Source organism: Staurois parvus, unplaced genomic scaffold (assembly GCF_062004578.1).
Source record: "Staurois parvus isolate SC_StPar_1 unplaced genomic scaffold, SC_StPar_1.0 ptg000221l, whole genome shotgun sequence".
NCBI classification, from domain to species: Eukaryota; Metazoa; Chordata; class Amphibia; order Anura; family Ranidae; genus Staurois; species Staurois parvus.
The window spans coordinates 3,611,086-3,627,473 of NW_028318017.1; the positions used below are offsets into that span (position 1 = coordinate 3,611,086).

The 16,388-nt window shown below is 45.3% G+C and overlaps 1 protein-coding gene across 1 annotated transcript in view; it reads right to left on the bottom strand.

Moving 5' to 3' along the window:
- Positions 1 to 9,255: 9,255 nt before the first annotated feature.
- The window catches only part of LOC149460809 (uncharacterized), a 28,892-nt gene continuing 21,759 nt past the window's right edge, over positions 9,256 to 16,388 (bottom strand). The window contains exon 2 of the mRNA XM_089679329.1: positions 9,256 to 10,390. Within this exon, the coding sequence (XP_089535455.1) occupies positions 9,649 to 10,390 (742 nt within the window). The 3' untranslated portion in view covers positions 9,256 to 9,648. The remainder of the gene's footprint in view (positions 10,391 to 16,388) is intronic.

Below are 16,388 nucleotides of genomic sequence, written 5' to 3' on the forward strand. Positions count from 1 at the left end.
GTGGGCCAGGTGCTCCTCCGTGTCACTAAAGATAGCTATGTCATCTAGGTAAGCGCACGCAAACTCTTGGCAGCCCTCCAGTAGCTGGTCCACGACCCGTTGAAAGGTGGCGGGGGCGTTTTTCATGCCGAAGGGCATGACGAGGAATTCATACAGGCCGAACGGGGTAATGAAGGCGGAGCGCTCAAAGCCCTCTTTTGTGAGGGTGATTTGCCAATAGCCCTTGCTTAGGTCTAGGGTGCTAACGTAGCGGGCTCCAGCCAGACGGTCCAGCAGGTCGTCTATGCGGGGCATGGGGTAGGTATCACTGACAGTGTAGTCATTCAACCTCCGGTAATCCACGCAAAAGCGGGTGGTCCCATCCTTCTTTGGCACGAGCACCATCGGGGAGGCCCAAGGACTTTGGGAGGGTCGGATGATACCCAGCTGGAGCATCTCGGAGAGTTCTGCCCGGATGGCCGCCTTCACGGATTCGGGGACTCGGTATGGGGCCTGCTGGATGGGTTTCTGACTGTGGGTCTCCACGTGCTGGAGGGCTAACCCGGTGCGGCCTGGGGTGGCCGAGAAGGCGACGACCCGGTCCGCTATCACGGCCCGCATCTGGGCCATCTGGCGGGGGTTCAGCCGAGCCCCCGTGGGAATCTGATCTAGGGGAGTGGTGACCTTGGTGGCTTGCAGGAGATCGGGGAGGGCTCCCTCGTCTGCTCCGCCTGTGGAGGCGGGGCAGACAGCAAGCACTGGCAGAGCCCGGTCATGGTACTCTTTCAACATGTTGATGTGGACCGTGCACTGTTGGCGGTTGCGGGAGTCGAGACCAATGACGTAACTAGTCTCGTCTATCTTGCGGAGGAACTTGTAGGGTCCTTCCCAGATGTGCTGGAGTTTGTTCTGGGGGTTGTGGACGATCTTGAGCACCTGCTTCCCTTCAGTGAACTCGCGGCCGCGTGCCTTGCGGTCGTACCAGACCTTCTGACGTGTCTGGGCTGCCTGGAGGTGGCTGTGGGCCATGGTGGCCAGGCGGGTCAGCCTTTCCCGTAGCTCGAGAACGTAGGGAACGACGGGGGTACCCGTGTCCTCTATCTGCCCTTCCCAATGTTCCCGGAGCAGGGATAGGGGACCGGGGACCTTCCGCCCGTACAGGAGTTCGAAGGGGGAGAACCCCGTTGACTCTTGCGGTACCTCCCGATATGCAAACAGCAGGTGTGGAAGGAGCTTCTCCCAGTCCACCTCCCCATCAACGAAGGACCTCAGCATGCTCTTCAGTGTGCCATTGAAGCGCTCGCAGAGGCCATTGGTTTGGGGGTGATAGGGAGTGGTCCAGATCGCCCATACCCCGCACGTGCGCCAGAGGGACTGGACCACCTCAGACACGAACTGGGTACCCTAGTCCATCAGGATCTCGCTTGGGAAACCCACTCGGGAGAAAACAGTGACTAGGACCTCGGCTACTTTGGGGGCGGAGATGCTGGACAGGGGGACAGCCTCGGGGTAGCGGGTGGCGTAATCCACTACCGTGAGGATGTACCGCTTGCCGGCCTTACTGAGCCGGGCCAGGGGCCCCAGGATGTCTACAGCTACCCGCTGAAAGGGCTCGTCAATGATGGGTAAGGGGCAGAGCGGGGCATTGGGGTGGTCCCCTGGGCGTCCCCTCCTCTGACAGATGTCACAGGTCTGACAGAAGTGGGCTATGTCCTGGGTGATACCTGGCCAGTAGAAGGCTTGGGTCAGCCGCAGCCCCATTTTCCTCTTACCCAGGTGGCCAGCTACTGGAATGTTGTGTGCTATCTGGAGTAGCGGGAACCGGAACCGTCTGGGCACTATCAGTTGTGTGGGGCTAGCAGAGGGTTGACCCGGGCGGCTTGGGCCTACTGTGCGGTACAACCCCTGCTCCCATCAAAGCTGGCCCTTATCCCCCTCCTGCTCCTCTGCGGCAGCCTGGGTCCTAACTTTAGCCAAGGCTGGGTCTGTGGCTACCTCCCGCTTAAAGGTCTCCCGATCCCAGGTCAGGGGAAGGTCTGCGTCAGGTAGGGGTTCACTCACCGAGTCCATGCTGGGGAAAGGTCCCGTGGTGGCTTCTGCTGGAGGAGGACCTTGACCTTGTGCGCATACATCCTATAGGACGGTTCCGCATGGCAGGGAAGGTCACGGAAGTGCGCCCGGTGCACTTCTGGTGTCACCACATAATATTCCAACACAGTCTGTTTGACCCGGGCGTAATCCTGGCCATCCACATAGTCCAGAGTGCAGTAGGCTGCAGCTGCACCCCCTTCTAACAGACCCATGAGGTGCCGTATCCAATCCATGCTTGGCACCTCCATGAGCTGGCACTGCTGCTCAAAGTCCTGAAATAACCCCTCTACATCCCCGGCGGCTTCATTGAAGGGTTTAAAGTCCTTGCGGCTGACCCGGGGAGGGGGTATCCCGCAGCCATGGATGGGCAGCTGAGGTCACAGTGGCTCCCTTGGCTCTCTTTCATGCGCTCTCCGGATAGCCTTTCGCTTGTCCTCTGCTGTGGCGTCTGACCCCAGGAGGGCCATCTCTTCCTCCACCCGAGTAAGCCAGGGGCTCTTGGGCCCTGGATCCTTGCGTGCTGGGGAGGCTGGGGTTGATCTGCTTTTTCCTGGGGCATCTTGGGGGTCCGCCTCCTCAATGACGGTGATCAGATCCTCTTTGGCTAGGCCCCTACAGGAAAGGGCCAGCTCCTCAGCCCTCTCGTGCAGACATGCCACAGTCCACTTGCTGTATTCGCTGGGCCGGGTCTGTTCCCGCATCCGCTGGGTTTTGCTGTCTGCCATCTCCTCAGTGTCCTGATCCCACAGCTGCCAACCAGTATGTGACGGAGGAAAGGCAGGCCAGAACACACAGAGTGGATGACAGACGCACAAAGCTTTATTGAGACAAACAGACAGCAGTCCTTCAATACGGGGGGTGGCAGAGAGGGTGGATTTGCTGCTAAATGGTAACGAGGGGGCCCCACCCACTTATAGTCCACTAGGAGAGCCAGGGGGGTGTCTCTGTAACAGGGGTAGTCCGACACAGGAGAGGGGTGCGAGGGGTCACCACCGCAACAGTTCAGGTAACACAGTGGGGAAGCAGGTACTCACAGATCCAACAGGGTGCCTGGTCTCCCAGGGGTAGAAGCAGAACGCAGGTACCTGTGGAGTCCGGATCCGGCAGGTGGCCTCTGGCAGATGGGCTGTGGTAGTCTCTCCACCTTCTGTGGGGTCTCTGGCAAAAAGCAGGCAGGCTGGTATAGTCTCTCCCCCTTCTGTGGGGTCTCTCGCAATCGCAGGTAGGCTTTCTCTGGTTGTCTCTTCCCTCCTGTGGGGTCTCCATGAAGCTGGGGAGTAGACTTGCAGAGTCTAGTCCCAAAGGTCTCGCCGAAGCTTGAGATCCTTTGCAGACTACACACCGGAATGAATAGGAGCTCCCAGCATCCACCTCTTAAACTGCTGCAGGATGCTCCCCGGTCGCCTTGGCAACCGGGAGGGGGAAGGGAACACTAGACCCCAGGGAGAATCAGGCTGGTGACAGGGACATCCTGGGGAGCAGGGATGATGTCTGCATAGATGAAAAGCAAGATGGGAGGTGTGCAGAGAGCTCCCAGCCAGCTGGCCGGGAGGGAGGGGGCCCAGAGTAATTTGATTTGGTCATTTGGCCTAGTGACACAGGGGACAATTGGAACAATACAGAGCAGGACACTGAGAGCATGTGATACATGGCATTAATAAGGTAATTAATAATTGGCAGGCTCCCATACCGTGACTCTATGATTTTAAATTGTAACACAATGGATCTGTAAAACATTTTATCCTAACATAATATCCCATTGCTAGTAAGGATTTCTGAATATTGACACAGGTTGTTAATGTTATATATTGTTATATATTAAGTGTGTTATTGTCTTTATTACAGAAATATTGTATGTGTGCTGCCATATCTATAATCAATAAGTAGTTAAGTATGCCAATTATTAGATTTATATTTTTATATATATATATATATATATATTTATTGTCTTGTCTTCTATGTGCATAAATAGTATTTCAATCGTTATATATACAATATCTCCCAGAAGTGAGTCCCCCCTCACATTTTTGTAAATCTTTGATTCTATCTTTTCATATGACAACACTGAAGAAATGACACGTTGCTACAATGTGACGTAGTCAGTGTACAGCTTGTATAACATGTAAATTTGCTGTCCCCTCAAAATAACTCCACAAAATGTATTCTGCTATATGTCTTTGTTATAACAAAAATCAAAATAAGTGTATATTAATTGTTTTGTATAAAAGTTAGAGCACCTACAAACTATGGTATATATATATATATATATATATATATATATATATATACAGTCAGGTCGATAAATATTGGGACATCGACACAATTCTAACATTTTTGACTCTATACACCACCACCATGGATTTGAAATGAAACGAACAAGATGTGCTTTAACTGCAGACTGTCAGCTTTAATTTGAGGATATTTACATTAAAATCAGGTGAACGGTGTAGGAATTACAACAGTTTGCATATGTGCCTCCCACTTGTTAAGGGACCAAAAGTAATGGGACAGAATAATAATCATAAATCAAACTTTCACTTTTTAATACTTCGTTGCAAATCCTTTGCAGTCAATTACAGCCTGAAGTGTGGAACGCATAGACATCACCAGACGCTGGGTTTCATCCCTGGTGATGCTCTGCCAGGCCTCTACTGCAACTGTCTTCAGTTCCTGCTTGTTCTTGGGGCATTTTCCCTTCAGTTTTGTCTTCAGCAAGTGAAATGCATGCTCAATCGGATTCAGGTCAGGTGATTGACTTGGCCATTGCATAACATTCCACTTCTTTCCCTTAAAAAACTCTTTGGTTGCTTTTGCAGTCTGCTTTGGGTCATTGTCCATCTGCACTGTGAAGCGTCCAATGAGTTCTGAAGCATTTGGCTGAATATGAGCAGATAATATTCCCGAAACACTTCAGAATTCATCCGGCTGCTTTTGTCAGCAGTCACATCATCAATAAATACAAGAGAACCAATTCCATTGGCAGCCATACATGCCCACGCCATGACACTACCACCACCATGCTTCACTGATGAGGTGGTATGCTTAGGATCATGAGCAGTTCCTTTCCTTCTCCATACTCTTCTCCTCCCATCACTCTGGTACAAGTTGATCTCGGTCTCATCTGTCCATAGGATGTTGTTCCAGAACTGTGAAGGCTTTTTTAGATGTCGTTTGGCAAACTCTAATCTGGCCTTCCTGTTTTCGAGGCTCACCAATGGTTTCCATCTTGTGGTGAACCCTCTGTATTCACTCTGGTGAAGTCTTCTCTTGATTGTTGACTTTGACACACATACACCTACCTCCTGGAGAGTGTTCTTGATCTGGCCAACTGTTGTGAAGGGTGTTTTCTTCACCAGGGAAAGAATTCTTCGGTCATCCACCACAGTTGTTTTCCGTGGTCTTCCGGGTCTTTTGGTGTTGCTGAGCTCACCGGTGCATTCCTTCTTTTTAAGAATGTTCCAAACAGTTGTTTTGGCCCCCCCTAATGTTTTAGCTATCTCTCTGATGGGTTTGTTTTGTTTTTTCAGCCTAATGATGGCTTCACTGATAGTGACAGCTCTTTGGATCTCATCTTGAGAGTTGACAGCAACAGATTTCAAATGCAAATAGCACACTTGAAATGAACTCTGGACATTTTATCTGCTCATTTTATTTGGGATAATGAGGGAATAACACACACCCGGCCATGGAACAGCTGAGAAGCCAATAGTCCCATTACTTTTGGTCCCTTAACAAGTGGGAGGCACATATGCAAACTTTTGTAATTCCTACACCGTTCACCTGATTTGGATGTAAATACCCTCAAATTAAAGCGGACAGTCTGCAGTTAAAGCACATCTTGTTTGTTTCATTTCAAATCCATTGTGGTGGTGTATAGAGCCAAAAATGTTAGAATTGTGTCGATGTCCCAATATTTATGGACCTGACTGTATATATATATATATATATATATATATATATATATATATATATATATATATATATATATATATATATACACATATACATACACACACACACTGTATATATATTGGAATTTACACTGCTTTTGCTGACTGCCTATCATATTTCTTCAGGTGCTAAAATGCCATATCAGTACAAACACTCCCAAATGGAACGTTGAGTCCATGGAAGAGGCATGCTGAGTCCATGTAATATTTTATTTTTTGCTACATTTTTGTTTGGAAAATGACAATTTTTATTAACACAGAGTTGTCACTTAAATTATATATGGTTCACTCATGCCATGGATATATGTGGAATAACACTGCAAAACACATTCTGCTACTACTGCTGAGTATGGGAATACCACATGCAAGAAGCTTTTTGGCAGTCTAGCCAAGTACAGGCCCCCAAAATCCAATGAAAACCTTCAGGCTTTCAAAGAGCATTATTTCCTCATGTCTCTTCCTCACTACCTATCACAGTTTCGGAGGACCTAAAATGCCAGCATAGTACAAACACCCCAAAAATAACCCCTTTTTGGAAAGTAGACACCCCAAGGATTTGGATAAGAAGTATGATGAGTGCTTTGCAGATATCATTGTTATAACAGGGTTTTGCAAAAGAAAAGAAAAAATATGTTTTCTTTTTCTTTCTTCATTTTCCAAAAACGAGGCAACAAATGAAATCTGCAAAATACTCACCATGCTCCTTAGCAAATACCTTGGAGTGCCTACTTTCCAAAAAAGGGCTCGTTTGGGGGGCTTCTACTATCCTGCCATTTTATTGTCAACATTAGAAGCTTCTGTCACATTCTTCTAACCACTTGAAGAACAAGCCTTTTCTGACACTTTCTTTTACACGAAAAAACTTTTTTTCTGGTAGAAAATTACTTTGAACCCCAAGCATTATATATTTTTTTAAAGGAGAGGACCTAGAGAATAAAATGGTGGGTGTTGAAATTTTTTTAAGTCACAACTACGCAGCAATTTTTCAAACACTCATTTTTTTGGAATTTTAATGCACGAAAACACAATATAATGCCAAATTGTTAGATAAAATATAAAAGAAGATGTTATGCCAAATACATGGATACCAAACATGACATGCTTTAAAATTGTGCATGCCAGTTTAACGGCAACAAACTATGTACATTTTTAATATTGATAGGGAACAATTTAAAAGCCTTTACAGGTCACCAATTTATATTTACACAGGAGGTCTAGTGCTAGAATTACTGCCCTCGATCTGACATTCGTGATGATGCCTCACCTGCATGGTGCAATCTCTGTTTACATACCGCCATGGGACCAAAGCTACTGGTGAGTTTATTCATTTTATTTGGTGGTGGATTTCGATTGAAAATATTCTTTTCTCACCAATCATATTATTGAAGAATTATATATTTTTTTTGGACTTTTTTTTATATATGGGACAATTTTTTTCTTTTTTATGACAACTAGTGTGTGATAATTTATTTTTCCTTTTTCACTAGCGCAAATTGTTTATTATTCGTACACCTTATGGTATAGGGCGGATTTTGCAGCTGGTAGAATTTAATATACAGTCAGGTCCATAAATATTGGGACATGGACACAATTCTAACATTTTTGTCTCTATACACCACCACCATGGATTTGAAATGAAACAAACAAGATGTGCTTTAACTGCAGACTGTCAGCTTTAATTTGAGGGTATTTACATCCGAATCAGGTGAACGGTGTAGGAATTACAACAGTTTGCATATGTGCCTCCCACTTGTTAAGGGACCAAAAGTAATGGGACAATTGGCTTCTCAGCTGTTCCATGGCCAGGTGTGTGTTATTCCCTCATTATCCCAATTACAATGAGCAGATAAAAGGTCCAGAGTTCATTTCAAGTGTGCTATTTGCATTTGGAATCTGTTGCTGTCAACTCTCAAGATGAGTTACAAAGAGCTGTCACTATCAGTGAAGCCATCATTAGGCTGAAAAAACAAAACAAACCCATCAGAGAGATAGCAAAAACATTAGGCGTGGCCAAAACAACTGTTTGGAACATTCTTAAAAAGAAGGAACGCACCGGTGAGCTCAGCAACACCAAAAGACCCGGAAGACCACGGAAAACAACTGTGGTGGATGAGCGAAGAATTCTTTCCCTGGTGAAGAAAACACCCTTCACAACAGTTGGCCAGATGAAGAACACTCTCCAGGAGGTAGGTGTATGTGTGTCAAAGTCACCAATCAAGAGAAGACTTCACCAGAGTGAATACAGAGGGTTCACCACAAGATGGAAACCATTGGTGAGCCTCGAAAACAGGAAGACCAGATTAGAGTTTGCCAAACGACATCTAAAAAAGCCTTCACAGTTCTGGAACAACATCCTATGGACAGATGAGACCGACATCAACTTGTACCAGAGTGATGGGAAGAGAAGAGTATGGAGAAGGAAAGGAACGGCTCATGATCCTAAGCATACCACCTCATCAGTGAAGCATGGTGGTGGTAGTGTCATGGCGTGGGCATGTATGGCTGCCAATGGAACTGCTTCTCTTGTATTTATTGATGATGTGACTGATGACAAAAGCAGCCGGATGAATTCTGAAGTGTTTCGGGAATATTATCTGCTCATATTCAGCCAAATGCTTCACAACTCATTGGACGCCGCTTCACAGTGCAGATGGACAATGACCCAAAGCAGACTGCAAAAGCAACCAAAGAGTTTTTTAAGGGAAAGAAGTGGAATGTTATGCAATGGCCAAGTCAATCACCTGACCTGAATCCGATTGAGCATTTCACTTGCTGAAGACAAAACTAAAGGGAAAATGCCCCAAGAACAAGCAGGAACTGAAGACAGTTGCAGTAGAGGCCTGGCAGAGCATCACCAGGGATGAAACCCAGCGTCTGGTGATGTCTATGCGTTCCACACTTCAGGCTGTAATTGACTGCAAAGGATTTGCAACCAAGTATTAAAAAGTGAAAGTTTGATTTATGATTATTCTGTCCCATTACTTTTGGTCCCTTAACAAGTGGGAGGCACATATGCAAACTGTTGTAATTCCTACACCGCTCACTTGATTTGGATGTAAATACCCTCAAATTAAAGCTGACAGTCTGCAGTTAAAGCACATCTTGTTCGTTTCATTTCAAATCCATTGTGGTGGTGTATAGAGCCAAAAATGTTAGAATTGTGTCGATGGACCTGACTGTATTTATATTTTTTTCTCAATTGTGAATTAATAATTTCTCTGTGGCACCATCTATATTTGTTTACATCATATTTAATCAACCTATTTTTTAAACATAAACCTCTAAGTGTTTGTGAAATCTTCCACCACAAAATGTACTCCACCAATGAAAGCTCATGACTCGGTTTTTATTCTTCTCCTGCTATCAATGGCCGACCCGGTCCCACACTTCATCCATGTCTTTGGGGACCTCTGATCTCCTTATGAACTGTTTCTTCCATGATGAAGATCAGCCATGGAGTATATCTGAGGTGTATATCAGGGTGTGCTTCTTCCCCACATGAGAGCTGGGATGTCCAGCAACATTCATCTAGAGGACATTTCCCACACTCAAGGCACTAATACACCTCAAGGGTTGTGTGGGACCCCTGATGTACAGGAAGACAGGACTTCAGTGAGGAACATTTCCCTCACTCAGGACAGGAGAGTGGCTTCTTCGCCTTGTGCAATCTCTGATGTGTGTACAGACTGGACTTCATTGAAAAAAATTTCCCACACTCAGAACAGGAATATGGCTTTTCCCCCGTGTGAGACTTTTCATGCTTGTCGAGACATGATCTTCTTACAAAACCTTTCCCGCACTCGGAACAAGAATGGGGCTTCTCTCCCGTGTGCAATCTCTGATGACTATAAAGATTGGATTTATCTGAAAAACATTTCCCGCAGTCAGGACAGGAATATGGCTTTTCTCCTGTGTGAGACCTCCGATGTTTGACAAGATAAGTTTTTTGCACAAAACATTTCCCGCACTCAGAACACAAATAAGGCCTCTCTCCTGTGTGCACTTTGTGATGATTATAAAGATTGGCCTTATGTGAAAAACATTTTCCACACTCAGAACAGGAAAGTGGTTTCTCCCCCGTGTGAGATTTTTGATGTCTGTAAAGATTGGACTTCAATGAAAAACATTTCCCGCACTCAGAACAGGAACACGTCTCCTCTCCCGTATGTAATTTCTGATGTTTAGACAAACTTGACTTATTTGAAAAACATTTCCCGCACTCAGAACAGGAACACGTCTCCTCTCCCGTATGTAATTTCTGATGTCTAGACAAACTTGACTGCTGTGTAAAACATTTCCCGCACTCAGGACAGGAATACGGCTTCTCTACTGTGTGAGATTTTTTGTGCTCATTAAGGTAGCATTTAGAACTGGAACCCTTCCCGCACTCAGTACAGGAGAAGCTCTTCCCTGTTAGAAGGCCGGCCCGGTCCCGCACAGTCTGAGGGTCCTCAGGATACGAGAAATCCGATGGTCCATCTACACTGGGTGGTGCCGGATGGACATTGGAGGGAGCCGGGTTTTCTCCTGGACTATACTGTGTGATGTCCTCATCTTCTACTTTCCAGTCTGGAGACAAAGTGAGACAATCCTCGGAGGTTTTCCTCATCTCCCGGCCATGGACTAAAATACAAAGACAAAGAGGATTACTAGACAGGAGCTGATTGGTTCCCCCATACCAGGACTCCGCCCACATCAGGCAGCTTGGTCTCTGAGGAGCTTACAATTCCACCCTCAAGGGAACTAGGAAATGGCTCCTCTGATCTCCTACCAGGTCATTTCTTTATTCATGGACCTTAGTCAGAGAGTGAGGAAACAACCAGAACTGTCTTTTATAGGAGGGACAGTGATGAGGGGATTATAGGACGAGGGTCCCCACCCCCTCTATCACTCATCGCCATCTTCTCAACACAAGAAGTAGTGCACTTCCTTATTTAGTCCATGATTTAGTCATGAAGAACAGCGGGGCTGAGCCCCACCAGAGGTCAGAGAGTGAGGATGGGGGGAGAACAACCAAGATGAAGACTGGACTGATCCTGAAGACCACCATCATTGGGTTATTGACTCTTCTCTCATCACTTTCTGAGTCGAAAGTTTGAGGACAATATCAAAACAGATATATATTATGTCCAGCTTATAGAAAATGGGTGTAACCAAAGAATACATATTATGTTTTGTGGTATTGGGGAGATTATACTTATGTGGTAGGTGTTTTTTTAATGAGTTGTGCCGGTCTAAACTGTATTTTAGGGCATAGCATCCCACTTTTATTAATTAAAATTGAAAATTCACTTGGGCATCAGTGTAACGTAAATGTAAGTGTGATGTGACATAAATGTAAGGTTTGAGTAGCTGAGATGTGATCTGTAGAAATATGGCAATGTAGGTTTAGCTTCAGTCCATGTTATAATAATATAAGATGTGTACAGAATTAAGTCAGAGACATATGGTCACCAATTAGTATCTGAAGGGACAGAGCATGCTCTAGACTGGAGGTGACACCTGAATGCCAATAAGATTTGTCACCTTCTGGAAATCTGGAAGGAAAAGGCTCTAGACGGTTTGGCTTCATGACACAGTGGGAGACCGGAGGTGGTTCCTATGTGTCTGGGAGCTTTGACGTATATACACAGATCAAAGGAATATATTTCATCTCTCATAAAAGCTAAAATATTAGTTGCAGAGAGATGAAAATACTTCCTTCTGATTGGACACACTGTAGGCTACATCTGCATGTAGAACTGTATTTGTAGCCTATGTAGAATCCTAGAGAAATGCAGAAAACAGTTATATGGCGCCGGATTGCGACAGCTGAACAGCGATTGGTACTGTCACGATCGGACTGATGCGCTGGTGTCAGAATTCAATCCCTGACTTGGTGATTCAAACCGTTCCTGGTCCAATTGACTTTGGGCATTTCAGTACCCAGGACGTCCTGTTGGCTGGTAAAGGAACACCCCCCAGAGTTGATTGGCCAAGGACTAATGTCCAGCCTACGTCCATATTCCCATAAATTGAGGACCTGGGATATGGATGGTGCGATTCGTATGGAGCCAGTTCTATTGTCTGGCAGATTGCAGACTTTCTCTGACTTGCTCCAGTCGCAGGATAACTCTTGGTAAAAGTTTTATTTCTTTTTTTATTCCCTTTTATTTTATAGTCAATAGCCAATTGTGTGTCTTCTTGTATTTTCTGTAACTTTTTATACTTTGTACATATTTTATGCACTGCCCACTTTTGGGATATTAAATCATAAATTAATAAGTGACTTCTGGGTACTTAAGCTCGGGCTCATATCTCCGGAGAGATTGGATTGTATCGTATCGCAGTGTCTTTATATGCTCGGTCAAGTTCATTTCCAATCTGTTTGCATTGCATGTTGGCAGATTGCATGCAGATTGTAAAGGTAATAGATCTGCCAGATGGAAATCTGTGTGTGTGTGTGTGTGGTGACCCAGCAGGCCAGGCTGTGGATAAAACTGTTGGGTGGTGGAAAGCTACCGAGTGTGGTGTGTCTGGTGCGGGGGTGTGTGGACAGTGGAAGAGTGATTAACACCGGGGTTCTAGCTTGTAGGATAACTGGAGGAATCCTAGGAGGTTGTGCCGATTGCTAGGCTGCTCCTCAACCCTTAGCGTGCAACAGATTGTATATAAGATTTGTATCTGCCTGTGTGTGGTTGGCCAGCTGGATTGGAGTCTCCCTCTAGTGGTGGCCAGAGGTAGTGCGGGCTGTGAAAGTATATCACAGCCAATCTTATATACATATATATTCAAAGTAAGTCCCCTTATTCCTTCTTTACCCCAAGTCACGGCTGGACGTGCACGCCTCAGTTAGCTAGTCGGTGTGGGCGTGTGGGTTGGATCTATGACAATCAGTTGCCCATGTAGGTGTTCTTTCATCAACAGTCAAACCAAAATACAACGCCACCTAGCTCCCTTGTCTGCAGCAACACCGCTCTTCTTACCAGCCCCTTTGACTGTGTTGTCTAGTTTTACCTGTTCACTTGGCTGTTTTAGACTTTAGTTGCAGTGCCCTGCTGCAAAGCCCAATCCCAGCTTCTGGATAGGGGTTCTCCTGACACCCCAATAGGAGCCCTCCTGACTCCTTGAATGCGATCTCCTGTCTCTTGGCTGGCACTCCTCTGACCTCTGTGTAAGACCTTTAGTCTCCCACACTGAGAGCTGTCTCCAATCCTCAGGCTTGAGTATATAAGGGTCCTGCACACCTGTACACTTAGACAGGCTGCAGGCATCATGTAAAATCCGGACACAGGATTTAAAGTTCCGATACAAAACTACAGAATATGGAGAAAACCAGAAACACAGCTTTTTCAAATCAGAAATGATAGTCCAGAACCTCACATGAACTCTCAATGTGAATCCTAAGTCATATGCTCCTCTATGTTCACAGTAATAGGGTCTTGCTTGGTCACATACCCCCAAGCAAGACCCTATCCAACTGGAAGACATGAAACACAAACTTCTCACTTTGGCATCTCTGTACAATCCACCACCTAATACCTTCTCCCTGTCACTACCTTCCCTCTTACGTCTGAATGGGAACTCTGCTCTACAGGACCTAATTAGAGCTACCCAAGTCTTCTTTCTGGTGTGCTTCCACAAGCACCTATTCTGAGACCTTAACAGGGCCCTACCCATCCTTCTACCAGCCCCACTCCCCTTTGGTCTTGGGATCCTCAGGATACTTTTACTTTCTCTGTATATTTTGGTTTTTCTGCTGCCTTTTCCCATCTTCCTGTCCTAAAGCTGTAGGGAACCTCCATTGCCTAACATGGAGACACATTTCTTCTCATTTGTACCAACTTCAACCACTCTTGGTGTTCTTTTGGGTTCATCAACCCTTATGTGGGTACCCTCAGTAACCAAAAACCCATTTAGAATACCATTCCATATTGGTTCACACATTTCCCTGTTACCGTTACCAACGCTATTAGTATTTTCTGGCAGAGTCTCCAGGCTCTTTGGCCTCTTGTGGGTGATGGACAGAATTCCTACTACTGCCGCAGCTGTTCTGGACCTTTCTTCTTATGAGGTCTAGTGGTTGAGACAGTATACATGCCATGTACCAACCACTGCTCAGCTGCATCTCGGACCACACCAGCAGGAATGGTTATCATCACACCATCAAATGGAGAGACCTCTAGCCTGTCTGTCATTTCCAGTTTCTTTAGCATTTCTGCTGAGCGCCTTCCACACAAGAACAGTCACTGGAAGCACTCTTGTAGGGAACTGTGAGATCACTTTCCATACAATTAACCAGCACTGAAGTAACCAGTTCCAATTCTGACCAACATTGCTTACTGCCACCTGTACTACCTGGCTCCACGGATTGGTACTCTTCAGTACCAGCTTCTCTATCTGTACCCCCAGGTATACAGCAATTGTGTATCCTGTAATCCTGTTAGTATTAGGATTGATAACAGTGTATATTCGTTTTTTCCCCTTTGTTTGTAAGTATTGCCCCTCTTCATATTTTTATTTATTTCTCCATTAAAGCATTGTTTCTTTGTCAGGGTGGGTGTTATGGGGAGATTTCAAGGTTTGTCACTGAGACGCTGTGCTGCACCTATGTTTTATTTATTCTCTGGCATTTGGTGCATTGAGGTTGTCAACGTGGGTATATGATAGCGATACTGGGCTCCGGTAACATGGCCGCCAGCATTATTAGTGCTGGGAGGAGAAGCGGTTACCGTGGAGATTGGGAACAGAGTGGTATAAAAGGAGTGAGCTGCGCACCAATAGCGATACCCGAAGAAGTCACAAGGTTGGTGACCTAACGCGTAGGTATGCCGTGACGCAGCTTCCGGTGCACGGTGACGTACTTCCGGCATCAGGCACCATTTTGAGGAACCTGAAAATCCCCTATTTTTCATGCAGTATACTTAGACATGACGGATCTGCTGTTGCTGTTACAATTCTAATGTGATGGTTTAATGTATTAATTTATTTAATTTATTTGGTTTAAATAAAATACTTATCACCTTCTACACTATGGAAGTTTTTTCACTCACCCTGTGGGGTGTGAGATATTTGTAACAGAAAACCTTCCTGTGAAGCCTGTTTTTCATGTGGAGATGAACCACAAGTCCCAGTATCACCTGCCACAGTTGGAGTAGGATCCAGGGAGATCCTGAAAGTGAAGTGGCCCGTTGGGTCGCAGAAGGGAGGTGAGGAGGCAATCTAGCCATTTGAGGATCCGAGTGTGCTGACACATTCACAGCCACCTTCATCACAATATGTTTCATGGTTTTTGAAGCACAAAGTTTATGGACATTGTCCTGGATTTATGTTCTGTTTGATCCCGTTGGTTCACTATATCACTCAGTACCCTAATTAGGGGTTCTTCTGATCCATCATATAGCTGTCACATGATTTTTAGTTGTTGCATTATTCACAGTATGTAGAGCACTAAGTTGTGGCATTTATCACTGTATATAGAGCACTAAGATTTGGTCACGAGGTATTTTATAGCATTTATATATTTTTGTGGCACGGTATATACTGTGTATATTTATTGGTTGGGGGGTTTGTGGGGGGATTAGAGCGCTGCACTATAGTTGTTTGGATTATTTGATGACTGTTTAAGGTATCAGTGAGTGTCAGCCGCTGTATTGTGCAGGTCACTTCCATTAGCAGGAGGATTGTTTATCATTGCTATATAAGTACCTGAAATACACAAATACAATAAATCAGGACCCCGCACACCTGTATACACAGGACAGGCTGCATCATCTGGTAAAATCCGGACATTGAAAGTTCTGGTCTAGAACAACAGAATCCAGGGAAAACCGAGCTTTCTCTGTTTGGAAATGATCATCCAGAATCTCACATTAACCCTCAAGGTGAATCCTGTGTCATATCCTCCTCCATCTTCACAGTGACAGGGTCTTCCTGTGTCATAGTTTATATATAGCAGTGGGGGGAGGGTAGAGAACAGAAGGCAGGCTTATGGAATGTACAACATATTGTATAACATTCAACAGTTAGGACTATATAGTATCAGTATAATATACAGTGCAGGGGTCAGTAGTATGTAATGTACAACATAGAATATATAGTGCAGGGATCAGGAGTATGTAATGTACAACATAGAATATATAGTGCAGGGGTCAGGAGTATGTAATGTACAACATAGAGTATATAGTGCAGGGGTGAGGAGTATGTAATGTACAACATAGAGTATATAGTGCAGGGATCAGGAATATGTAATGTACAAAACAGGGTATATAGCATAAAGGTCAGGAATCATATTTGTATTCAGTGATCAGTGGAAGCTTAAATGTTTACTGTAGACAAGCTGTAGAGATCCCACACCGCTGCCTCCCATCTCCTGAGACTGCACTCAGT